The sequence below is a fragment of the Aspergillus foveolatus genome (assembly GCF_047715535.1).
Source record: "Aspergillus foveolatus strain CBS 279.81 unplaced genomic scaffold BDW70scaffold_2, whole genome shotgun sequence".
Lineage (NCBI taxonomy): Eukaryota > Fungi > Ascomycota > Eurotiomycetes > Eurotiales > Aspergillaceae > Aspergillus > Aspergillus foveolatus.
Genome location: NW_027396066.1, coordinates 1,041,466 through 1,066,977, shown reverse-complemented (window position 1 = coordinate 1,066,977; position 25,512 = coordinate 1,041,466). Strand labels below are relative to the sequence as shown.

Here is a 25,512-nt window from a genome sequence, read left to right as displayed (position 1 = left end):
ATGGTTCAAGTAGATAAGTGCAAGTCTTACACACGCAGCCACCTTCGCCACAGTCTTAATAAGACTCAGGAACTGCCGCTTGCAATTTTCTTTGGTCCCTGGAGTTCCATTCCTTTCTTTTCACCTCAGGCTTTGCTTCCTCGCCTCGAAGGGACCTTTCAACTTATTCTCCCTTTCATTCCTATTTTACTTCATCTTACAAGCTCGGGCTCATATCTGTGCACTCAGGTTCAGTTTTATAGTGCATGAGTGCGAGTACGAGTTCGAGTTTGCTGGTTCAGACTCCACTGAATATGTCAGTGTCAACAGCTACGCCGACCGGGGTCGATAACGCCCCGCGAAATCCTAGAAATTTTAGACGCGGACATCGAGGTCGCCGAGGTAATCCAAGTCGACGGACACAAACCCAGGAGCAAACGCAGTTCTCCGCAGCGCAACCGCAAAATTTTCCGGCAGCTCAAACTCAGCAGTCACAAGCGCAGGCGCCGACGCCGACCACTTCCGTATCCCAGTCTCAACCCGCAACACAACCAACCGATACGGCGGGTCAGCAACGGTCACGACGTGGCCCGAGAAGAGGCCGGCGAGGCGGCGGGAATACACTGGTAGATGGAGAACGGCAGCGGCAGAATTGGGTGCGGGGTGGCGACCAACAAATTGGCGCGGGAGCTACTAGACGGACGTTCGGCGGACGCCTGACGAAGTCACAGGAGATTTCGGAGGACGATAAGCAAGCGCCAGAGGGGACGGAAGATGCAGGGTTAAGGGCTGATGCGCCAGCATTTGTACCTGGATCGTCCTCGAGCAATGCCGCACCGGCAAAAGGGAAAGGAAAGGGGAAAAACCCCCGAACACGGCCGCCGAAGGTTACTACAAAGTCAGAGGCGGAGGATATCATCACACGGATCCATGAGGATATTGCTCATAACCTTTACGAATGCCCTATCTGTACTAGCGAGATTGGACGGAAGACACGCGTTTGGTCCTGTGGACTCTGTTGGACCGTGTTCCATTTGAGCTGTGTTAAGAAATGGTCGAAGAATGAAGGCGCCGCTGTGCAGGATCCTTCCCGGGCCGTGCCCGGTAGTGAAAACGGAGAGGCTAGCGGCTCTCGTGCTTGGAGGTGTCCTGGTTGTAATCTTGCCCAGGAGGTGTTTCCATCAAGTTACACTTGCTGGTGTGAGAAAGAGACTGATCCGCGGCCGCTCCCTGGGCTCCCTCCTCACTCGTGTGGGCAGACCTGCTCACGGAAGCGTAAGGATTGTCCACACCCCTGTGACTCGACTTGCCATGCTGGCCCATGCAAACCATGTACGGCAATGGGCCCGACTCAGGATTGTTTCTGCGGCAGGAATTCGTCTACGAAGCGGTGTCAAGACACCGACTACGAGAACGGATGGAGTTGCGGCGAGATCTGTGGCGATTTGTTACCGTGCGGTGAACACACCTGCAGTCGGCCTTGTCATGAAGGTCTTTGCGGAGCGTGTGAGGTCAAGATTGATGCGCGCTGTTATTGTGGAAAGGTAGAAACCGAAATGCTCTGCAGCTCCAAGGACGAAGAGCTGGATAGCCAACTTTTGAAAGACGGTGATGTCGAGGAGTGGACCGGGTGCTTCAGCTGCGGAGATGTCTGCAGTCGCCCTTTTGATTGCGGTGTCCACGTCTGCCAGCAACGCTGCCACCCACAAGACGCCCAGGCGGCCCACTGTCCGAGATCGCCGGACGTGGTCTCGCATTGTCCTTGCGGAAAGACGCCATTGGCCGATAGTCAGGGATATACCCCTCGATCATCTTGCGAAGACCCCATTCCAAACTGTCTAAAAGCCTGCGGCAAGACTCTTCCATGTGGACACGCATGCGAAAAGATCTGCCACACTGGTCCATGTGGCGCGTGTATGCGGGCGGTTTCGATAAATTGCCGTTGTGGGCGCAATTCATTTAATAGCATTTGCCATCAAGGCTCGTTTGAGCCTCCTCAATGTTTCCGGGTCTGTAAGGCAGGCTTACACTGCGGCAGACATGCATGTGCCGAGCGTTGCTGTCCTGGCGAACAAAAGGCCGTCGAGCGCCAGGCTATGCGAAAAAAGCTGAAGCCTCATCTCCGCCCTATCGACGAGGATGTCGAGGCTGAACATATTTGTACCCGTGTTTGTGGTCGCATGCTGAAATGCGGCCGACATACGTGTCCGGAAATCTGCCACAAGGGTCCCTGCAATACCTGCAGAGAAGCTATATTCGAGGAGGTACCCTGCAGTTGCGGTAAGACAGTCTTGTACCCGCCGTTGCCCTGTGGGACGCAGCCCCCGGCATGCTCATTCCCTTGTGAGCTCCCGAAGCCATGTGGCCATCCTCAGACGACGCATAATTGTCACACTGAGGACGAATCTTGCCCCAAGTGCCCTTTCCTAACAGAGAAAACATGCCTTTGCGGGAAGCGGACCCTAAAGAACCAGCCCTGTTGGTTGGCAGATGTACGCTGTGGGCAGATTTGCGGCGAACCACTCAAATGCGGCTCTCACTACTGTCAAAAAAATTGTCACCGACCAGGCGAATGTGAAGATGCCTCACAGCCTTGTCAGCAGGCATGTGGAAAGACAAAGACCCTTTGCGGCCATCCCTGCACGGAGCCCTGCCATGCTCCGTACTCCTGTGCCGAGAAGGCGCCATGTGCGTCCACAATCACGGTAACATGTGGCTGTGGACGACTTCGTCAGGACCGTCGATGCAACGCTATGAAAGCCGTGACATCGAAGGGACAGCTGCAGCAGCCGCAGAGGCTCCCCGCAGTCACGCCCTTATCATGCGACGACGAGTGTGCCCGGTTAGAGCGCAACCGCGCGCTTGCGGCAGCTCTAGGGGTCAATATCAACCCGTCGACCACCATGGCGCAAAACACTATCTCCTCCACGAACCTACCATACTCTTCTGAAACGCTGGACATGTACATCCAACTCTCATCTACATCCCCCCTCTCGACCCTGCAATCACACGAAGCAACCCTACACTCCCTTGCTACGAGCACTACCCAACGCTCCGTGCGAACCCAGCCCGCAAAGTCGTCCATCCGAGCTTTCATCCACTCCCTCGCATCCGACTACGGCTTCGCGAGCGAGAGTTTTGACCCAGAGCCCCACCGACACGTATTCGTCCTCAAGCCCACAACATGGACACCCCCGGTCTTCGGCCTCGGCAATGGCGTCTCAATCGGCATCGCCGGTATGAGTGTTTCCGAATGTGTGAAACTTCGTGAACGTCACAGGGCCAAGGAGCGCGAAGCTCAGCGCGAAGCAGCGGCAGAGGCGAAAGCTCAACGCGAAGCAGCCAAGGCCCAAGCCGGGTCTTCGGAAGGCGGCTGGGCGCAAGTTGCTGCGTCGAAACGGAATAGTGGGCTCGGTAGCGCAAGAAACACGCCGCTTTCTCGCACGCCCATTGGGCCAGGGTCCGGGTCTTTGTACGCGGCTCTTGCGATGAACGATGACGGGAGCAGCGTAGGAGGCTCAGGCTTTAAGAAGGAGAAGCTTGTTTTGAGATCGGGCGTTGGTGCGAGCAAGCAGGCTCGCCGTTCGTCTCCGCCTCGACCAACTGAAGTTGCCGATAGTTGGGAAGAGGAGGAAGATAAAGAGGAACAGGAGGAAGAGCGACGGGCGAGGGAGTCCGAAGCCTCAGGTAGCACAGGGACGAGGACCCCCGAGGTCGTTGAGGGGAGTGGGGTCTCTGGAAATGAGACCGCCGCAGGCACTGCTTCCCATGAATCCCTTCCTGCGAGTGAGGGAGAGAGGACCCAGGCGGATGAAGCCACTGTCTGCTCGTGATCTCCTCTCGTCACTTTCTAGAATTTGTTGTCTGCCTTCCTGTTTGCACCCTATATTCACGAATTTTGCATACATACTCGTTTCTAGCATAGCGAGTCCGAGGACATTTTCAGCGTAGTTACTGTGTCATGGGCGGCGCAACCGGTTTAGAGAAAAATATATGCATACTTATATAATATATATTCTCGTGCAGTGAATCGCATAACTGAAAGGTTATATAGATCAAATCTTCTAGACGCATAGTGCCCTAAGAGGCCAGGTCGGCATGGATAGTCCAAGAAGCATTTATAGCTTTACTTAGGGCTACCTTGACCGTTATGGTCTGCATCAGGCGATGTAGTTCATGCAATCATATTGGACTTAAAAGGCCCGAGGTAATAATCTCTGCATACTCCGCATACACTACTACTACCACGTTGCTAAGCTTGAAGTCATGCAATCAACCCGATACTCGTCAACCCCTTCTGCTTGAAAATCCTCATCAGCCAATCCCCCTATCCTTTCAATCATATCAACCACCGTTCGCTGGCTTTGTTCTTGTCTTGGGATCAGCAGACCGTCCCTTCAGGAAGGCACCACTGAATCTTAGGATCGAAACCGCAGCACTAAGCAGTGATCGCATTGATTAGCATCTACCAGCCTGTATGTAGGGAGGGTATTAGCCACGACATACAACAGGTAAGTCCGCTGGGCAGTCGGATGCTGATTCGCATCGGATACTATCAGAGTCAGGGGTTTGGGGTGCAGGTGCAACTGCCGTATGAGCGGGATCGGCAAGATGGAGGACGGTAAGGATTAGGATAGGGAGCAGTCTCATTTTGGGCGATTTCGTTTGTTGCTTTGTTGATTCTCGTGAGGGTGATTCTTCTGCGAATTCGGATGTGTTCCTAGCAAAGCGGTTTGGAAAAGAAGGGAGGAAGAAGGGGTAAATGGAATGGGGGTCTGGGGAATATGAATACGGGTGAACCGATCTATACTGAATAGCCTTTTTACTCCGGCCCAGAGTCAGCGTGAATCCAGTCCGCTCTGAGTTTGGAATAGGGCGGCCTAACATGGTAAACATTTGCTCAGCGGGTGCAGCGTGATTGGTGAGAATGTGGCCGTTTCACTTGTTCGAGACGAGCTGACTTCTGGTGAGGAGTGGCAACGGCCTGAGATCTTTAAGATGGGCGTAAGGTACGTTCTTTATATACTGAAATGCTGTACGAAGTATATATGTACTTGATATCCGAACCGGTACTGCGATATCAACTACCATCCCTGGCATATCTACTCGACATCCTCAATATCCTTCGCAGTCTCAGCAGAACAAACGACTCGGGCACAATTAGCACCTTCGAGCAGTCAAGGGCGCACAGACCAATCAACACGAGGTCATAAAACATGGCGCTCGTAAACTCGGGAAGCCCGCACCAAAGTTCTGGTGCATGAGGTGTTTTTTGGGACCAGAAATGTGAAAATACAGTAGAAGATCAGGCCCGCCAGTTGAGAGAAACGATGGGAACGATCCAGTGGATCGATGCGTATTTGTCTGTCCAGCTGAATAAGAGGACGAGCAATGAGAACGCAGCCACTGTTGGGGAGGTTCTGCTGCGATAACCATGCCGCAGACGCAGCGCTTGCGCTGAAGAGGTATTTCAAGCTGCAGTAGAGCGGGATTACCATGCAGTAGCGCAATCATTACGTCCCAGGAGAGGCCGTCTCTAGGTTAAAGCTACGGGCTTCTCCAGACGGTGAAGAAGGCTTTGTACCCGGAGTAGAGATGACGAAGAATGTGATGCTGGAGACTAGGAACGATAAATTCGACGAAGCAGAGCGCGAGACGCTGAAGGTTTCAAATCAAATGCACTATTCATGGTCAATTTAGGCGCGAGTGGTTACAGAAAGAGAGGAACGAGTCTGATGGTGTCTCGGAGGATTCAGCTTCCGCCTCACTCGTGAGGTCTTTCATCCCCGTGATCCTGCACAGGGGTTGGGCCGTCGGCGGTGGATACTGGAGGGCGCATGGTCTCCAGTCGAGCGATGGCGAGCAGTATCAGAGCGAACTCTCAAAACCAATAGCCTCCCAGTAACCGAAGTCTACCCCTTGTACAATAGGCACAAAGCCGCCGACCAATGACCCGACGACTAGAGCAGACGCAATCATGTAGTCTCGAACAGAGTATTATGGAGTTACCAGCCGATCAACGAGAGCTTTCAAGACAGAGCGGCAGACTATTTGGACCTGGTTCATCAGTTTTAGTAACGATGATGGTGAGGGCTGGTAAGAGTCATATCTCGATCCCGCCACAAACTGAGCAAGCCCCAGCATCGACGCGGCCTGACTACGTCAAAGCCCACGACCACACGCTTGACACCCGGCGAACAAATAAAGGAGCCAGACCGAGACAACAAGCAGGAATATCATCAAGGTCGTCCATACTCTCCTGGCCGGAGACCAGTTTGGGGCCGGCGTGGGTTCGTTCTCAGATCGTCAGAACCTATCCAGATCTCACAAGGTTAGCATAGGCTCTTTCTCCTCATCTTCGCCAAGTTTTCGGCTTGTCAAGCCATACGGACGCACTGCTTATGACCCTTAAAGGCTCCATTACTAAATCTTCATGAACCAGGGCCACTCGCACCAGGTGATCCTTTCATCTCGTCTCTGGTTCCATCGAGTACAGAGAATGCGGGCGGTTGGAGGAAACCGGCGACTTGCCCGCGACTATCGTGGTCGATGGTGGACAAGCCCAGGGTTCAGTTCATGTTTAATGTATCGAGACTATACGAAAACCTGGTTTTGCCAGAACTAACTCCACAGAATAAAGGATGGACCTTTCGTGGCCTGCTGTTGGACGGATCGGAGAGTCTACCCGCGTAACAACGTGCCTCGCCGTGTAATGTATGGTGGTGTAGTGTGATCTGTGTTACCAACCTCGATCCCGCCTATCGGAGCCAAGCGGCTGAGAAGGGAAGGAGCGAAGGTCTGGGCGCTTGCAAAGATTTCAAGCTGCAAGCCACAACCAGGGCCGAAGAAGTCCGACACCGGCCGTGCTTCTACTCTGAGTCTATTATTACGCTGTCATGTTCATGGCTCACAAAGTCCAGCCAATGGCCCAGGCCTGCCAAGGGAAGCCATGCTCTGTAGCACGATCTGGATTCGTCACCCGTAGACCAGGATTCAGGCAACGCTTAAGCGGTTATGGCTTAATCAATACACAGTAGCTTGCCCAGAAACGTGGGTGGGAAGGACCCGGGCCCACTGCAATAACCTAAGGAGACAGGCAGAGCTTCTTCTGTTAAACTCAGTGGTAAGAAGATTTATGAGGAGTTTTGATATCGAGTCGAGGGTTCCCCCGGGGGTCCCGGGGGAACCCCGGGAGGGAGGAATTCCAGGATTCTGCAACTCGACAGTATGCGCGTCATGGACTTGTAACCCATAACTCGTCCTGGAGAAATTGCACTGGGGAGACCTGGAGACGGAGAGGCCGACTCGATCGTGCCACTGCCCACTGCCAGCCGTTGAGCGAACCTAACGAGCCAGACCGCCCCCACTCTGGAAGAAAAAAACAAACCAGTTATCTGATCAAACGCTGGGCCCTCTTCGGTTTATCAGATCCGCCCACCATGCCATTGGTTCAACTTCCAATTCACTTGTCTCCAGTGGTCTCCCAGTTCAGCTTAAGGAGGGGAATCTTATTTACGTGAGAAGGCAAAAAATTCCTTCTGTCGCTGGAAGTGCCGGCTGCTGTTCCGGAAATTTGCTCCTCTCTATATATGCCCATGCTTTCCCAGTGACATCCTCGTTCCCTTCATTCCGGAACGCACCGCCGCCCTCCCTTGGCCGCCTTTGAAGAGTGTTGTCCTTCGGCTTGTCGCCAGTCGTCTTGTCGTCTCTCGCTATGGCCATCCTGAATAAAATCCTCTTCCGCGCCGACCGCGCCTCGGCGGAGTCGCACCCCGCAGACCCCAAGGGACCTCAAGAGCGCGTCGCTCCAAGTTCAGGTTCGGATTCCGATCCCTCCGATCTGGATCTCTTCGCCCGAAACGAGAAGGAGGTAGAGCAGAACCCGGACAAGATCACTCAAGATGCCCATCTCGGTGTGCAGAAGGCTGAGGCAGCTGCCCTCGTCTGGAGCAAACCGGCCGTCTACGCGACCTACGCTTGGTGAGTTGAGACGAGTGTTCCGCTGCTTGTCGCCGCTGACAGATCAGGATCTGGGTGTGCTTCTTCCTGCTCGCTCTCCAGTCTTCAGTTAGTTCTACCGTAATCTATAACGCGTACGCCAACTTCTCCAGCGCTCCCCAAGTCGCAACCGCGAATATCCTCTATAGCATTATCGGCGGCGTGCTGAAACTGCCCATTGCGAAAATCCTCAACCTCTGGGGCCGTTCCGAAGGCTTCCTCATTTTCCTTGGAGTCTACGCTGTCGGGCTGATCATTGTCGCCGCTTGCAATGGACCTGACTCTTATGCGGCAGGTTACGTCCTTTTCTGGGTGGGCTACAATGCCCTCTTCCTCATCATGGACGTCTTCATGGCGGATACCTCTGGAATGCGCAACCGAGCGTTCACTTTTGCTTTCTCCCAGACTCCCTTTATCTGCACTGCCTTCACCGGGCCCCTGGCCGGTCAGTCGTTTCTTGAGGTGGCCAACTGGCGCTGGGCCCATGGAGCCTTCGTGATTATCAACGTTGTCGCCTTCTCGCCGCTAGCCGTTGTGTTCAAGTTTTACCAGAAGAAGGCCGAAAGGATGGGGCTGTATCAGCACGAGCCGAGTGGTCGTACCACATTACAGTCGATTGTCCATTACATCCATGAGTTTGATTGTATGTTCACCGCTCAAGTTTCCTCATGGGCCCTGCTAACGGACTAGTGATTGGTGCCGCTCTGTTGATGGCCGGTTGGGTTCTCCTGCTTCTCCCCTTCAGCTTGACGAGTGCTGGTCGGTCTCAGTACCAAGATGCTACATTTATCGCCATGGTGGTGATCGGCTTCTGTCTTCTCTTTGTTTTTGCCGCATGGGAAAAATGGTGTGCCCGTGTTCAATTCATCCGGTATGAGCTCTTGAAGCAGCGCACCGTGCTGGGAGCTTGCTGCATGGCTGCGATTTCTTTCTTCGCCTTCTACTGCTGGGATCTCTACTTTTACAACTTTTGTATCGTTGTCTACAATCTCAGCGTGTCGAACGCAGGATACATGCTTCAGATCTACAACGTCGGCTCCTGCTTTCAGGGTGTGCTTTTTGGCATCTACATCCGTCAGACCAAGCACTTCAAATACGCTTGTCTCCTGTTTGGCCTGCCTCTCCTCATGCTGGGGGCGGGCCTGATGATCCATTTCCGGGGCGAAGACCAGGGTATCGGCTACATCATCATGTGCCAGATCTTCATCGCCTTCGGAGGCGGTACTCTGGTCATTGGTCAGGACATGGCTGTCATGGCCTCTGCCGACAGAGAGGGCGTGCCGATGATGCTTTCGCTCCTTGGGCTCTTTTCCAGTCTCGGAGGCGCCATTGGTCAAGCCGTGGGAGCTGCGATCTACAACAACAGTTTCACCGGTGCCCTCCGGTCTCGTCTGCCCAGTGATCTCAAGCACATGGCCGAGGAGATCAACAATGGCGGATACCTTGCGCAGATGAATTACCCTGTGGACGGTGATATCCGCAATGCCATCAACTATGCCTGGGGTCGCAGCCAGATGTACGGATCCATCGCGGCCACCTGCCTTCTCGCCCTTGGCATCCCTGCTATTGCTGTGTGGCGGAACTACAATGTCGACAAGAAGCAGAACAAAGGTATCATTATATGATCTGGTCCATTACTGGCTTGTTCCGCATTATTGTTTCGCAGACTTCTTTTGTTACAGCTCATTATAGACCCATAGATTGGTTGGAGGATTGTTAAACTACCACAGACGCACCCGTTGGTTACTTCCTTAATTATACCCATTGCATTAATTATATTATGTTTCATGCTCAATGCACTTAAGACATGAAGGATATTTTACTGGCCATCCTGTCGGGTATGGAATTGAAGGTATATTTTGGTTTTAAGGGGCAAAAGTTCTATCTCTATTATGTTTGGTTTGATATCCTTGGACAGTAAGATGTCCAGGCCAAAGTGTAACGGCGCCGGGGAACGTAGCAGTATCACATGACCCCAGTATACCGTATTCAAGCCGCCAGTTCGTTGCATCGAATCCCACTTCATCTTCCAGCCATCCATGTGTCTTATTAGATGCGAGTTGCAGGAGTCTACTGGGCTTGGGCCATCTTACGATCATTGTTTTTCGAAGGTAGGCCCTTCAAATCAGCTCTTGCTTGGAACAAATTATGCGGAGGCAGGTACTCTGTGCCAGTCGCCTGAGTCGACTGATACAAGTGACTCAAAAGGCCACGCTCATTGCGCCAATACTGCGTGGTATGCCATCCCCATATTAACCGCCGCCTGTGGCGTCCAAAGTCTTCCCGGAGTCTTGCCAGTAGTGAAATTTTCATGGCAGCAACAGCTGTGCATTGGTATGTTCCTCAGGACTCGGATGTATTTGATAACAGCTAATGATCAGCCGTCCGGTGCCGATGGTGTGGACGCTGCAAATATCAGCGGTGTGGGGTTTACCAATTCTTACAACTAAATAAACTGTTGATAGACTTGAGCAGGTTGGACCACACGAATGTGCACCTCGATTCGTACTTCCCATTATGTGACCCTGGCCACCGCATCTGGAGCCTCCATGCGGATCGTTGGGTAACTCTGCTTCAAAGGGAAGGTCCCGATACTGCCGACTTCACAACCAGACAAATATACTGTCCTGCGGTTCCACGACAATGACCTTTGAAGTAGGTGACGAACATCCATACCAAAATGTATATCGCCGACTGCATATATCACTGACTTTCTGTGCAGCTGTACATTGTCTGAGTATGAGTATCCAACAGCACTTGGGATTTCATGGTAATTAACAGGAGCCAAGCCACCTGCAACAAAGCGGCTTTCAGGCACCTGAGTGACTTCTTTGCCATGCGTCCACTCGCTGCTCTTGAACGAATGTTAGAGAATGACTAGTGAGGCAGATAGTCTTCTCTCCATAGCAGGGTACCATGGCCATGATCACCCACACTTATCAGGGTGAGATTTACATATTTATCTGACACTTCTACGCAGATAGATTTCTGGTCGTCAAACTTGCAACATCTGACTTCTAGAACAAATGAAAGGATTCAAGGAGTTGGGCTTACCACTGACTCCAGGTGCCTGTACAATTGTGAGTGCAATCCCTGCCTCCACACAACTCCCTAGCCAACATATGAATGCAGACAAAAAAAATATTTTTAGTCTGGAAAGGAGAATGATGATGAGGATTGCAGACATGCACTTATTGACGCATGTTGGTGATGTGGTTGGGATATCGGATTTTCAGAGCCAGATGATGCTCTCGCTGGCCTTGTTCTATGGAAAACTTGAGAAAAGATCTTCCTGGACGGGGCAGGCATGCACACAGCAATATCTGGCAGAAAACACCGCGCAGGACCAAATAGTACCTGCAGCTGTACTCCGGATTAAATCATCCGTGGACTGCATACCCCAGTTTACTCCGCATCTCCAAACATGCTGATCTCGCCTCGACGATCCCTGCACGTGCATCTCTTCCCCCCTCTCGCGTCTCACAACATTCCAGGGACTACTCTGCCAGTCCGCTCAATGTTATCTGTAGGTGAGACTATTATGCGTCCCCCCTCCTAGAACCATGCTTATCCCACTACTCCTCTTCACATCCACCATAGCTTATGCTGTAGCAAGCACAAGCACAGCACAAGACCCAAAGACTGACCCCCTCACCTACGTGAATCCTCTCATCGGGTCTACGAACGGCGGTAATGTCTTTGCTGGTGCCTCGCTCCCATATAGCATCGCAAAGGCCGTTGCTGACGTCGATGGCCAAAACACCGCCGGGTTCGCGTCAGACAACAGCCGGGTGGTAGGCTTCTCGGCCCTTCACGACTCAGGCACAGGCGGAAATCCCTCGCTAGGCAACTTCCCACTGTTTCCACAAGTATGCGCAGACGGTGATGATGTCAACAGCTGTCGCTTTGGGAAGAGCGCCAGGGCAACCGGCTACCGTAATGAGTCGGTTGTTGCGAGACCAGGGTATTTTGGGTTGGAGCTGGAGAGTGGAATTGTGGCTGATATGACGGTGGCCGCAAGGGCGGCGTTGTTTCGGTTCTCTTTTCCTTCTTCGACTCCTACTGAGGATGGAGGGAGTCCGCTCATCTTACTTGATCTGACGGACCTCTGGGATAGCCGGCAGAACGCCTCTATTTCTGTCATTGCTGAAGATGCGAGGATACTAGCCAGCGGGACGTTCCTTCCGTCTTTTGGCGCTGGCTCGTACAGGGCTTACACCTGCGTAGATTTCTACGGGGGCTTGGGACGCGATAGTGGGATCTGGGTGAATGACCGCGCGGGCACGGACGTCCAAAGTCTGTACGTGACGAGGGGATTCAATCTCTTCTATGTGCAAGCTGGCGGGTTCGTTCGGTTCCAACGGCCGGATGATGGAGGTAAAAATCTGACCGTAACTGCAAGAGTCGGGGTCAGCTACGTAAGTAGTCAGCAAGCCTGTGCCAATGCCGAGAGGGAAATTCCTTCCCCGCTGCAAGATTTTGAAAGACTGCGGAATGAAGCTGAAGAAGCGTGGAGGGAGAAGCTGAAGTCTGTATCGATCACGCCTGGCGGCGCGGACGAGGAGCTACAGCGGAGTTTCTGGAGCGGGCTCTACCGCAACATGCTCGATCCGCAGGATATGACGGGGGAGAATCCGCTCTGGGAGAGTGACGAGCCGTATTATGACTCGTTTTATTGGTAGGCTTTCTCGTCGTCATTATGGGCATGGGCCGCTGACATGGAATACCAGTATATGGGACTCCTTCCGAGTCCAACACCCATTGCTAACTATTATCGACCCGGAAACCCAGTCACGCATGGTCCGAAGTCTCCTAGATACATACAAACATGAAGGCTACCTCCCAGACTGTCGTATGAGCCTCTGCAAGGGCTGGACACAGGGCGGATCCAATGCAGACGTCGTCCTCGCGGACGCATACGTAAAGAACCTTACCGGCCCAATAGATTGGTCGCTCGCATACGAGGCCATGGTCAACGACGCGGAAAACGAGCCGTTGGAGTGGTCATACGAGGGCCGCGGCGGGCTGCAGAGCTGGAAGCGTCTGGGGTACATTCCGTACCTGGACTTTGACTATCTGGGCTTTGGCACGAATTCGCGGAGCATTTCGCGAACAGTCGAATACGCCTATAACGATTTCTGCGTTGCGACTGTAGGACGGGGTCTTGGAAAAGGACAGGAGTATGAAACGTACCTGGCTCGTTCTGGGAATTGGCGAAATCTTTATAAGAAAGACCAGACTTCGTTTGTTAACGGGACGGATACGGGGTTTGTCGGATTTTTCCAGCCAAGATACCTCAATGGGAGCTGGGGATACCAGGATCCTATCGCCTGCAGTGCGCTTTCTGGCTCGTGGTGCTCGCTCACAAGTAACCCCTCTGAGACGTTCGAGTCAAGTGTTTGGGAGTATCAATTGTACGTAGCCCATCCAGCTAACCATAACAAGCTAACAGTGCAACTCTAGCTACGTCCCCCACGCCATGTCGTCCCTGATCCGCACCCTCGGCGGCGACTCTGCCTTCACATCCCGCCTCGACTACTTTCACACATCGGGCCTGGCCGACCTAGGCAATGAGCCAGTCTTCCTAACAGTCTACCAATACCACTACGCAGGGCGCCCAGCTCTCTCTGCCAAACGCGTCCACAGCTACATCCCCAGCCGCTTCAACGCCTCATTCTCTGGGCTGCCCGGGAATGACGACTCCGGCGCGATGGGCGCCTTCACGGCCTTTGCCATGATGGGCCTGTTCCCGAATCCCGGGCAGAATGTGTATCTCATCACTCCGCCGTTCTTTGAGGAGGTCTCCGTAAAGAATCCATCTACGAGTAGAACGGCGATTATCAGGATCAAGAACTTCGATCCGCGGTATAGTGGTATATATATCCAGAAGGCGTGGTTAAATGGAGAGGCCTACGGCAAGAGTTGGATCGGGCATGAGTTCTTTACGGAAGGAGGAACACTGGAATTGGTACTGGGAGAAGAAGAGAGTGAATGGGGAAGAGCGAGCGAGGACCGGCCACCGAGCTGGGAGGGAGAGCATAGCGGTGGCACTGCCTTTGGTTCATTCTGATCACGGCAGGCTTTTTGATAATAGGGTTTGGTATGTAGGGTTTAGGCGGGAGAGTGTAACCTTTCATGCGTCCCTGGGCAATTGCTAGAGTGAGGAGCAGATAGGCACCCAAAGCATGCAGCTGCTTTGTTACCAGAGGTACTCGTGAACCCTGCAATATCTCGAGTCTTAATGACAAAACAAAACATGAAGAAACCAAGTAAAAAAAAGAAATTGGAAAAAAAAAAAAAGAAAGTGCTTCCAACGAGAATCGAACTCGTGCTTGCGGATTTCCAACTCCTTTAGATAGGAGCTGTCATACGTAGTATGAGACCGCCGTCCTAACCACTAGACTATGGAAACTTATTGATACATTTCCTTCTTATTCTAAACTATCAGCACGTATGAAAGCATCGGTCGCACTTGAAGCACGCGACTGGATTCCGGCTCGCTTCTACCACTCCGCGCTGTTCTCAAAGATACTCGGCACCAACGATCACTATAATTTTCTAGCATACATCTGTCCAGCGCCTCATACCTAACCCATTACAGTATAGTAATCGTCGATATCAATCCTGTATTTGTCATTCAACCCGACCGAAGTTGCCGAATACGTTTAACCAGTGCTCAGGGACCAGGGCCATGTGGTATCGCCGATCGCGCCCGCGGAGATTATGTACGATATACAATTCACAACCTCCCTTCACAGACGCTGTCGCTGTCTGTGGGGACTCGCCCGTTTCACGCACTCACGACTGCCCTAGGGAACCTTATCTGGTCAGTTGTTACGCGCCAATATCCATGATTTTATGAGGGTCTCAAGAGTCCCACGGCCACTGCTACTACGGAATGCTTTTGAGTTTGCGGTTCCGCCGCTACAACATGCTCGGTACTGGCCCCGGTTCTGTCCCTGGTTCAGGTGGGTTCGTTCTGGGTCCGGTTGTGCCCGTGATGGTGACAGATAACTACACAATCTACAGTGTAGACTGCAGCACAGATCGGAGGGGAATTCGTCTACGCTCTGCTCTCTACTCTCTATCTAGGCCAGTACCGCGGAGCACCACAGTAATCGGCAATATACAGGATATACCTGCGTTCTCCAGACTGCCCAGTCTCTTGATGATCAACCCGCGGCTTGCCGATCAGCATATCAGCAGACTTTGCTAGTACAGAGTATACCATGTTTGTCGTTGTCACCCTTCACTCTTCAGTTCACACCGCAAATATCAGTGCAGGTATGAGTAGTCAGTAAGCAAGGCATGAATCGTACCAGACAATCAGAACCCACTAAGAGACGACTACATCTCATGTCCCACGACTGTCCTATGACGCCGATCCCGTCATTGATATACGCTGTATTTGTCAGTCGGCAGTCTCGGTCCCTGGTAGCGATGCCGAATACTGATCATTGTGTACTGTGGCTTACACATATGCATACCTTGGCCCCAGTCTGTTCGGAAACTAACCGAGAGACGGGAATCGGAAGCCGGGTGTAAATAGCCGGTATTCCTACTTCGTGCATAAGACTACAAGGCGACGAGTACGATATCTATGCCTTTTATCGGATCTGCTATTAAAATCACTGTCTGATGATAATCTTAGCTTCCAACACAGCCTTGCAGGCTGCAGAAAGCCTACCGAGCGAAGGATCAGTTAGGAGTGGGCCACACACATGAGATGGCATTGTGGCAACAACAAGTTGCCGCGGTTCATTAACCGGTGCTTTACTGCAGTACACTAGATTGCCAGCTAGTAACACTAGCCAGTTTAGCCTGAGCATCTACGCCACTAGTAGTCAAACATGTAGAATAACGCAAATCCTGCTATCTGGCCCGGCGCCATCCGACCCAATGCTGGGAGCAGGATTCGGAAAGAAAAACTGATTCAGAGACCTCAGATGCACGAAGATTAAACTTCAGCCGCTCGTTCAGTCCCCAAACCGGCTTCCTAGCAACCAGAGTCATGGAAATTGCAACGTCCTCGGTGCCTGCTTTGAGTATCGCGAGCACATTATAATGATTTGATCGACGCGCCAGAGAGGCAATGACGTGAAGAAAGAGCCTGAACAGGTTGTCGGTGACGGAATTCGGAAAAGAATACTCTGTATTCCGCGGCTGTAGGAGATTTTGAACTTCAATAGTCCGCCCGTTAATCACTGCGCTAATCGTAGCGACATTCGCCATGCACGGCGCACCATTATTCCTTTGGCCGATCAGTTGATCCGCTCAGGCCGTCATATGCCTGTGCCTGCCAAATAGGATCAGCATGATCAACAATGAGCGTAAGGCGCAACTACAGAGTAGTCGTGCACAATGATCCAGTCAGTCTAGGTTTGGATTTTCTGGATAGGGGAAGGTGTAGATAGTAGAGACAGAGGGTCTTTGTCCAACGGAGTCTGTACAGCAGGTTATTCGTAGACAAGAAGGGAATATATACGTAGGCGTTCGACTATCCCGTAGACCCGTCGACAAGGTGAGAAGCAAATTCTATATACAGGGAGAACATGGGAAATATCACATAAACCACCCGCAGCAGGAGAAAGGGTTATAAAGGACGAAATGAATCCACTCATAGAACTCGTCACCAAGTAGGGTATATCTGCTCGCAGTCGACTTCAAGGAGAAGTTAAAAAATATGGGTAAAAATATGGGTACAAATCGGGAAGATTGACGATCGACAAGAATAATCCGTTATTTTTGAAGACGAGAAGGACCACCGAAGTAGTATATCAAAGAGAGTCTCGAAGTTATGGGCATCCATTAAACCACGTAAGGTACAGTTTGGGCATGAGGTGTAGTTGGTCGGCCAGGCGCTGTCGGCCGAAAGAAGGAATGAAGCAAAAGCAATGCGTGCGTGAGTCGAAAAGCAGGCACTCTATCTTCCCCATCTCCTTGCCGTTGGGGACATTTTGCCTGTTGGCTGTAGAGAATCGGCACTTGATCGGCCACTGGCGTCGCCATTCGAAGGATATGCGGGTTCGGACGTGATCTCGATGGTGGTGTGCTGATACACTTTTCCTATAGGAGCCAGCTCGACACCGCCGCCAATGTTCTTCACGATATCGTCGGTTGAGCCGTCTCGGGTTTGCTCTTCTTCGTCGTTGCCCTTGTATGTGTGTAGAGCGCTAATGTCGGTCCGCATGTTCTTCGGGTCTGTAGTGGTGTTGAGTCGGTTCTTCCCGCTGGCAAACTTTTGATAGCTCTTGTCCAAGCTCGGCTCGGATTCGATAATCAGATTCCTTCGGGTGAGTGTGTAGAGAAGGACATCAACTAGTCCAGAACTTGTAATGAGCGCACCAGAGACGCAGAAGTAGACGACGCTCGGAGTATCTCCTCGTGCGGTTGCCATTCGTCCTGCGGCTAAAGGAAGGGATAGGATAATGTAAGCGATTGGGTATATAACCATGTATCCGACCACGCGACGAAGGCGCCTTAGACTCTCAATATGACTGCTTCCCAAAATGGCGGACTGCTTGATACGTCGACGGAGTTGAAACCATAGAATAGCGTATAGGGAAACCGTGCCAAACTCCGCGAAGAAAATCCAAAAGTAATGCGTGCCAAGTCGAATGGGTTCGTAGTTCTCGTCAATCCAACACTGTCCAAGTTAGCCACGAGGCCAAAAAGAGCAAAAGAGAAAAAGCTTACCCAAGCACCAGAGGGAGTGAACACCTGTCTCCCATGAGCCGCAATTGGGATTATAACAAGGACTGCAACGAATACCCAAAGGCCGACCACAATTGAAACAAAGACCCGGTAGCTTAGCTTCTTACCCAAGGCGACTAGGTAAAAGGTATGGAAAGCGATAGCGAGCACGAAAATTCCACTTGCCGGATCTCCGACTTGGAGCCAGAATCCTTGAAGAAAGCAGGCTGCCGTATTTGCCGAGATTTTGTTGTCCGCATACCACTTGGCGCATATCAAGAAAGCGAGCGACTGCTGGATATCTGCGATGACCAGGTTGTAAATGAGAACGACGTACTGATTGTAACCGATGTACCGTTGGTAGCTTCCGCGCCAGAAGATCAGTCTGTAGGTAATGAACGAAATCAACATAAAAGTAGCGACTGTAGAGAGAATGGCCATGACAAAAACAGCCACCAGTCCCCTGCGATGCTCCTCCGGCAGAGGATCAATATCGACCCCCGAACCAGTATCACCCTCCACATAGGCTACCCTTGGGAAGAGGGGGTGACTGCCGTCATTGCTGCTGGCTAGAGAGAGGAACGCCTTGAATAGGCTCATCGTGGTCGTTCAGGACGGTATAGTGCTTGGAAGCGCCGCAAGCATCATCCACCGGGGAACTTGTTGAGGTCGTTGTACTTCTGTGCTGGGGCAAGAAGTCGCGCTTCGGGAAGATGTCGGGACTGACAGAGTATTTGAAATGGAACTGGAGCAGATTTGCAAATTCAGTCAATAAGCTCGGGATGCCCTCTGATCCTATCCCTTTCCCTCACTCTGGGCGCGAGATCTACCCACTTTCACAGAATACAAAAGTTAAAAAGGGAGCGAAGACAGTGGTATAATAAAAATATTGTGATTGAAGAATTTTGAAGGATCAAAAGGGACAAGGTAGCGAAGCTAGTACTGACGTATAGAAGCAATCCTGAGCCTGGGGCGAGTTTTGAGTTGGCGCCATACGACAGTCGCAGTTAACAACCCCACGAAGTGTACCAGTTTTCAGACCGAGGTGGATCAGGTTTGGATTCTAGAGGCGTGAACGGCCGAGTCCGACACGAGATGGACCCATCAATCAGACAGGGGGAAGCTCAGGGAGCGAATAAGAAGCAGTACAGCTGGGGGAGTACGGATACTGCATCTGGAACAGTGGAAAGTGGGAAGCGAAACGGCAGAGCGACGACGCTGCACTGCCGGCAACCGGATAGAGGTATTGCTAATCTGCTATATAGTAGTATTCAACGACAGCAAGGCCAAGCCAAAAGTACCTATTCAGTACACTTACAGTACGGTGTACTCCGTACTTGGTGCTGCCCATCGAGCCTTCGAGCTCTCTCGATGGAGCTGAAACCTGGCTTATACATTAACAATAAGCAGCGCCGCAATTCGAATCCCTGTCTGACCAGTGGCGCCGTCAGCACTGGTGTGCTCGCAATATACAGCCAAGCATGTTGATGTGTGATGCCCAGCATTGAGGCAGATTAGCGTGAGGGTCGAAAGCTTGCCTGGGCTTTGCACTTTGAAAGGGCAGCAATGCAACTTACGTGTAACCCCGCAGACAGAAGGATGGAAAACTAACCCGGCCACGAGCTAGCATGGCAATCTAGGATCACCTCTCTGTGCTCCCCAATCAAACGGCCGTCATCAATCCAGCCAAGTGTAGCATGACTGCCGAGCCCACACCGGCCCACACCTCCCGCCGATCGGTTAGAGTCTGGAGCACATTCCGGATATAACGCACTTTTTCGGGACAAGCGGCTTATAAGATTCCCGCTCTCCTTCTCAAAGGGGCATTTCTCGTACGCAGCCTGTACTCTTTCTCGAACGACGATCTGTGCTTATAGTCAGGACTCGCGTCGGCTCCAATTCAAAAAGACCTGTCTCTGGTCCGGCAAAAGTTATGCGAGTCCATCTCCAAATTGTCTTTCAGCCTCTCGAGGGACCCAGTGCCGTCCCGGCATACGAGCCGAGGAACTGATGCCTGAATGTGTTTCCACTCGCCTTCGACAATACCCTGTAAATTGTGCGTGCGGAGCCGTGCTGAAGATTGACGGGAGCGATGAGAGGTACGATGAGAGACACGCTGCCCATGTGACCACAGTGGCTATTCCTGTCCTGAGTCTCAATCTGGAAATGACAGCCACAGTTCCAATAGTTGACGGCAACTGGATCTCGGCTGTTTCATGATTGACACTGTCATCGATCGGGGGTCCCAACGCGCTCCGAATACTGCCAAAGTTTGACGTTGCACCTTTGCACCCTAGCAATTGATAACAGGAGTAAGCCCGGAGCTGAAAATTTCGAGGCGCTGGTGAGATAGGATCAAAAGAGCTGACGCCGTTGAGCTTAGTGGGTTTGAGGTTGATTGGTGGCGGAAAGATAATTACATACATAGCGTACGACTCTTGAATGGCAAGAGCCTCGGTGGTCGGGCTATCGACGGAATAATAATTATTCCGGTCCACTCTCTCGGTGGCCATGACGGCTGAAGGTTCCCACACCCCAACCTCTGGACTCGAATCGAACACTCACAGAAACCACGAGCTGCTGACGCAAGCGAACCTCAGGCGCAAGCCAACAGCTTCATGAAGTATGGTTCTCTCGAGTCTCGGCGCAGCAAGTCACTCACTAGCCGCTTTTTCATCACCAATAACACCGCGACAATCAATCCAGACTTTCGACTACGTTTCTACTATTCGATAACCCCGCACTGCCTAGCCCGGCGGTTTGGAGTAATTACTCTTGCGGAGGCGAAAGCCGTGGCGCTGGGATGCAATTAATCGAATGAGCGACCACAGGGTCTGAGGGACGAAACCTAGTTGACCAGGGCTACCATCCCGCGGTCCTTGCTGTCAATCATTATTGCTCAAATCGAGGCCCATGGTTCCAACTGTCATGCAGCAGACGTGGATAATGGTGATCTGCTTTTTCTGGGCTGTTCTGAATTGGGTCTTCGGGCTGCGGCTGGCCATCCATGGTTCTGCCTTAGGATAGAGTTCGTACGGTTCTACCCCTTAACATACGAGCGCTCGAGTCCATGACATGACATCCAGGGCTCCAAGAACCCGCCCTGTTGGACTGTTGGGCTGTTGCCCACGGAATTTGTTCGGTTCAATTTGGGAAGCCGCCAAGAAACAGCGTACGCTACAACCGCATGGATGGTGCCTTCTATTCCGTATGGTGCAATAAAAGAGATCTCACCTGACTCTCATGTAATAAATACCAGACTAAAGGTTACAGGATCCTCGAAGAGTGTCGGAAGGGATTGATAGTCGGGATCGCAATACTTCTGGAACTGGCTTCGTCTTATCGCATCATGACCAGGACCCTGCCGCTGCCATCTTGTTGCAGGAGGTATCGTTCATTAACCCCATGGTTCTCCAAGGGTCAGCTGCGGTACCGTGCACGATTATTTGGACTTTGGATCGGAGGACTTGTCGATCATCAGTTCTTCCCCGCCATGAACGGAGAACTACTTTGTCCACGATACTAGGTAGTTTCTGTTCAATACTATCATATCCAGGCGCCCGTCGTACGATAACTGAAAGATCGAACAATGGACGGAATAAATCTATTGACGCCGCAAATCATGACACTGCCAAGGTCAAAAATCATGCGAGAGGCTTGATCGTTGAAGCCAATTCAATTGCCTACTCTGGGCACTGGGCTTCGAACGCCGCGGATCCCAGCCCACTTCGCCTCAGACTCATTACATAGTCTGAATCCTGAAAGTATACTATATTATGCCATTCCATGTGTTATAATATAGAACGAGGTCAATGTCTATCGAATGCGGGGGCTGTGCGTTCCTCCTCGTCCTCCTCGTCCTACTCCTGCTGTACGACGTCGTAAACGCTTATTAAAGTGCTTCTGGAATCAGCCACTGAACTAACCCATCTTGGCGGCAAAGCGCGCACCACGCACTTTCCCGTTTGAGCCTGCGGCCCGTGGAGATGCTATCCCTTTGGACGCCTAAACTAAGGCAAATGCAGGTACTGCGCGGGTGCCTCTCCTCACCGATAAGCGTTCAGCTTTACAGCACATTACAGTGGGCGCCCCCTCCAGCGCCACAATTCATTCAGAACCAGCGAACGGAGCGAATTGTCTCATTGAGGTTCGAATATTCCGTTTTTCGAGCAGTGACAATGGAGTAGATACCGTGCTCCCTTGTTGAAGCCATCGTGCCTGGCAGTTTCTTCTCTCGCTTATGAGTCATGAACCACAGCAATGGTAGGTAAGCGGAGTACCCCCTTGTGCTATAGGCTTAAATGGACAAACTATCCTACTCAGACTGCCTTACCTTTAGTCTCTGCATTTGCATTCCAGTATGTTGAGATCTTGCTCTGAGATGTAATATGTAGCTAGGTGTATGTATGTGAGGTAGAGGCCACCGCATGCTCAATCACTTAGAGCACCTAGATTGGTACTCTCGAGGTATTTCAACTGGACCAGGAAGTTCCCTGATTACGATCAGTAAAGCCAATCGGCTACTCCGCATCTGTGCGCATTCTCCGCCTATCGTCGAACTCAGTAATATTACGTTGGAGTAAAAAGGCAACGGTCGTAGTAATAGTCTTGACTATCAAGAGGTAAAAAATCACGCAACAACCGGGCCACTGCCTGTGCGCCTGCAGGTACAACACAAGATAAGCGACCTACTGCTGTATTTCCCCAATCTAGGTAGGCTAGGCTAAAAAAAAAAGGAACCAAGATGATAAGCCTTGGATATACAATTTCTTGTCGCGATCAAACACGACCTCAAGGTCAATGCAATGCAGTGCAGTAGACTCCCAGTCTGTCAGCGACATCAGGCAGGGTAGGGGTGGATATACTGAGCAGGCTAAATCAATATTGTTTGATGGGGTTTCCCCACTGCTAGACATACACAAATACAAGCTACTCTTGGTATATTAGATGATTCTGGTTTTCATTCGTGCTGTGTCTCCGTTCATTCATTGAGAAGGAGCATTGCATTGCATGGAATGGCATGGCATGGGCTCAATTCGTCGTCAAGTTTCGTGTCGTAACGCTGCTGATGATGAAAAATTATAAAAAAAAAAAGCAATGGACCGGTGAGCGGGAGAGCGATAGTGTGTCGACAGAAGAGAATATGCAAGAATCAACAATATGAACAACGGTTTGGAGAATGGAGAGGAGTGGAATGGGCGACAAGGTATATATTTATCGTCTTCTAGAATTCCGACTGTCACGCCGCCCAACAGCTTCCCCCTCTTCACCCTCATCTTCCTCCTCAACAGGAGCTGGGGTGCGGCGCTCAGTGCGTCGCTTCGGGCGCCGCCTGCGATTAGAGCTAATATTGCTGGCTGAGTCATCTGGCGCGAGGGAATACGTATCGTCCAGAAAGTCGTCGTCCGTACCGCTTTCCCACGGGTATTGCGACGCCGGAGTACCCAGGCGCGCTTCAACATATGTCCCGCGTCGATTCTGGTTGGCGATAGAGAGGCCCGCGCCGCGCTCACGCAGGGCAAGACGCACAGCTTCTGCTTTACAATGCAGTGCCTCAAACGCGTCTTCAAGGGCTTCCATACCGGCGTAGATTTCTCGCTCAACTTCGGCCAATGCAGCAATCTCCATCTCCTCGTCTAGAGCTATCGGGCCGCCGAATGAGCCCGGTGATCCTGGACCGCCGTAAGGTTGGCTCATTGGGCGGTCGAGTGGGTTGGGTGTAGGGCCTCGTGACATCCTTCCGCCAGCGCTGAATGGGGTGTTCGATCGGCTGTGGCTCCAACGGTTGGGTGTTCCGTTGGGTAGGGAGTCCTCGGCTCCACTGCGGAGGAATCCATCAAAACGACCTGATATCAGTATATCCCATTCATCGTCGCTGATAGCCGCGAGGGTGGCTAGAACATGGTGTATTCCAGGATTGTTGAGCATGTACATCGCAGTTTCGGGATCCCGGGGTCGAGACGGCAAACGGTACAGGCGTTGAATCGCATAGGACGAGGAAATTAGAGCAGCAGGTCGCTCTCGGGGCTGTCCATCTGGTCGTGGAGTAGGCGATGTAGACGAAATCCCAAGCAGGGCACGGAATATGGGCCGTTGCTCTGTTCCAAGGTGGGTCAACATGGCAAAGGTCAGTGTCTCATCATCTACCTCCTCCGGCGCACTTGTGGGCTGTTCGACTTGCTCAGACAGCCACTTATCAACGGCGAGTTTGGTCTTCCGGGACTGCCGAAGGAAATGGTCACGATACTCTTCCGGAACGTCAATGTCCAATTTCTGCATAGGAATATGCTCTTCACCAGACAGGTCCGCGGCGCCCAGTTCTGCTGTGAGTAGGAATGGCGGCCAATTAGGAAGTTCCCGGCGCCCGGAAACCAACTCCAGCACTTCGCCCCAACTGACGCCTGATGGGATATCCTCCAACTCATCTTGCTCACACACCAAGCAGCGGCACGACTCTGATGATATATCGCGGGCAAAAACGGCCTCTAGGCGGTCGAGAAGGCGACGAGCCACAGAACGAGACCCAGTAGCCACCGCGAGTGAACCATTTTTATTCATGACAGTCTGATAGTCATCTAGAAGACGACTGAAGGGCTCAAAAACCTTACTGGCTGCTAGATGAGGCTGAAGCTGTGCTTGATCGCCGAATGCCGTGCTTAGAAGGAGCGACTTGGGAACCTGGTAATCCAAGCCTCCGTTATGGAGGAGATAGTCAACGCGTGGGTTTGAGACCGGGACATCTGGGGGAGGAGGAGGCGGAGGGGGGGTGCCGTAAGTGGAGCCGACGGTCGGTGGGCGTCCATATTCCATCGCAACCTCGTAAGGCGCGCGATTGCGATTTGCGGAAGCCGGACGATTTGACATGGAAGAACGCGTTTGATTGCGAGACGGTGGTTTCTCAGGACTCTTGACTCTAGGAGAATGACGAGGGGCCGCGATGGTTGCGTCGGAGCCGTTCGCGGATCCCAAACCTGCATCTCGGACAGTTGGCGGCGAGCGAGAAGGAGAGACAGTAGTGCGTTTGCGCTCCTGGTCGAGTTTTGATTTGGAAGACTTGTGGCTGGTGGTTCGAGTTGGAGAGTCTTTACTATGGCTTGACCGTTTTGATGTCGACTTGGGAGTTTCTGGCCGTACTGTAACCTTGCTGGACTTGCTACTATCATCCTTTTTTGCGCGTAGGCTGGAAGACGACCGGTTCAATTCTGTCTTGATTCTGATTTTAGTCTTTCCATCCTTCACCTTCTCAGTAGTTTTCTCTCCCTTGTCGTCGACCGTGCTGCCTTTGCGCGAGTGCTGGTCTACGCTCGTTAAGGGCGGACTCGGCGGCGCATTTTGACTGGCAGGGCGCTGTTGTTTGCTATCCACCTTATCTTCATCATCCCGATTGTGTTCGGTCAGGTCGGTCGGATCTGGTGTAGGAACACCCGGCTTGCCAACGGCCTCCCTGCTATGAGCCTTCGAAAAAGTCGGGTACGGCAAGCTCGTTCTCGATTCGAGGAAGGAGGCCGTGCCGGAGCGGCTGGCGCTGTCGAGGCCAGGCATAGAGGACCGACGTTGCTTGCGGGACTTGGGAGCGGAGGCGGAAGGGGTAGAGGCACGGACCGGTGGTTCGGGGTCGTCTGGATCCTTGGTTGACGGGCGGCTGGACTGTTTCTGGGACGAGGACCGGTGTTGACGATGTTTTGATTTGAGCGAGGCAGATGACGATGATGAGAGTTTCCTATTCCGTTCGCGGTCATTTAGTCTCAGGGGTAGAAACATGGCGGATGGAGCTGGAGGTTCGTGGGATGGAAGGTGAGAGACGACGACCACGGCCGGGGAAGTCTTCCCTGCTCCGGTTTC

The 25,512-nt window shown here is 52.2% G+C and overlaps 6 protein-coding genes and 1 non-coding gene across 7 annotated transcripts; 4 read left to right on the top strand and 3 right to left on the bottom strand.

Moving 5' to 3' along the window:
• The first annotated feature begins 54 nt into the window (after positions 1–54).
• On the top strand, positions 55–4,013 carry BDW70DRAFT_127169 (putative NF-X1 finger transcription factor). Its single transcript, XM_073735224.1, has one exon. The coding sequence runs from the start codon at positions 246–248 to the stop codon at positions 3,810–3,812; it is 3,567 nt and encodes a 1,188-aa protein (XP_073600854.1). The 5' UTR covers positions 55–245; the 3' UTR covers positions 3,813–4,013.
• Positions 4,014–7,355: 3,342 nt separating this feature from the next.
• sit2 (putative siderochrome-iron transporter) lies at positions 7,356–9,699 on the top strand. Its single transcript, XM_073743944.1, has 3 exons — positions 7,356–7,959; positions 8,007–8,620; positions 8,668–9,699. Exons 1-3 carry the CDS (start codon positions 7,694–7,696, stop codon positions 9,600–9,602), a joined length of 1,815 nt encoding a protein of 604 aa, XP_073600853.1. The 5' UTR covers positions 7,356–7,693; the 3' UTR covers positions 9,603–9,699.
• A 1,714-nt stretch (positions 9,700–11,413) lies between these two features.
• BDW70DRAFT_40832 (GH92 family glycosyl hydrolase) lies at positions 11,414–14,068 on the top strand. The gene is made up of 3 exons (XM_073743943.1): positions 11,414–12,655; positions 12,708–13,391; positions 13,441–14,068. Exons 1-3 carry the CDS (start codon positions 11,541–11,543, stop codon positions 14,045–14,047), a joined length of 2,406 nt encoding a protein of 801 aa, XP_073600852.1. The 5' UTR covers positions 11,414–11,540; the 3' UTR covers positions 14,048–14,068.
• A 214-nt stretch (positions 14,069–14,282) lies between these two features.
• BDW70DRAFT_t27 lies at positions 14,283–14,389 on the bottom strand. Its single transcript has one exon. It is a non-coding gene; the product is annotated as a tRNA-Met (tRNA).
• Positions 14,390–16,900: 2,511 nt separating this feature from the next.
• gprC lies at positions 16,901–18,270 on the bottom strand (the record flags this gene model as incomplete). Its single annotated transcript, XM_073738646.1, has 2 exons — positions 16,901–17,623; positions 17,674–18,270. The coding sequence occupies 2 exons, from the start codon at positions 18,268–18,270 to the stop codon at positions 16,901–16,903; spliced, it is 1,320 nt and encodes a 439-aa protein (XP_073600851.1).
• A 2,219-nt stretch (positions 18,271–20,489) lies between these two features.
• Positions 20,490–21,538, top strand: BDW70DRAFT_40790 (uncharacterized protein). Its single transcript, XM_073743942.1, has 3 exons — positions 20,490–20,702; positions 20,766–20,878; positions 20,944–21,538. Exons 2-3 carry the CDS (start codon positions 20,858–20,860, stop codon positions 21,418–21,420), a joined length of 498 nt encoding a protein of 165 aa, XP_073600850.1. The 5' UTR covers positions 20,490–20,702; positions 20,766–20,857; the 3' UTR covers positions 21,421–21,538.
• Positions 21,539–22,884: 1,346 nt separating this feature from the next.
• BDW70DRAFT_155691 (uncharacterized protein) lies at positions 22,885–25,431 on the bottom strand (the record flags this gene model as incomplete). The annotated part of the gene is made up of 1 exon (XM_073740079.1): positions 22,885–25,431. The coding sequence occupies one exon, from the start codon at positions 25,429–25,431 to the stop codon at positions 22,885–22,887; it is 2,547 nt and encodes an 848-aa protein (XP_073600849.1).
• Positions 25,432–25,512: the final 81 nt, after the last annotated feature.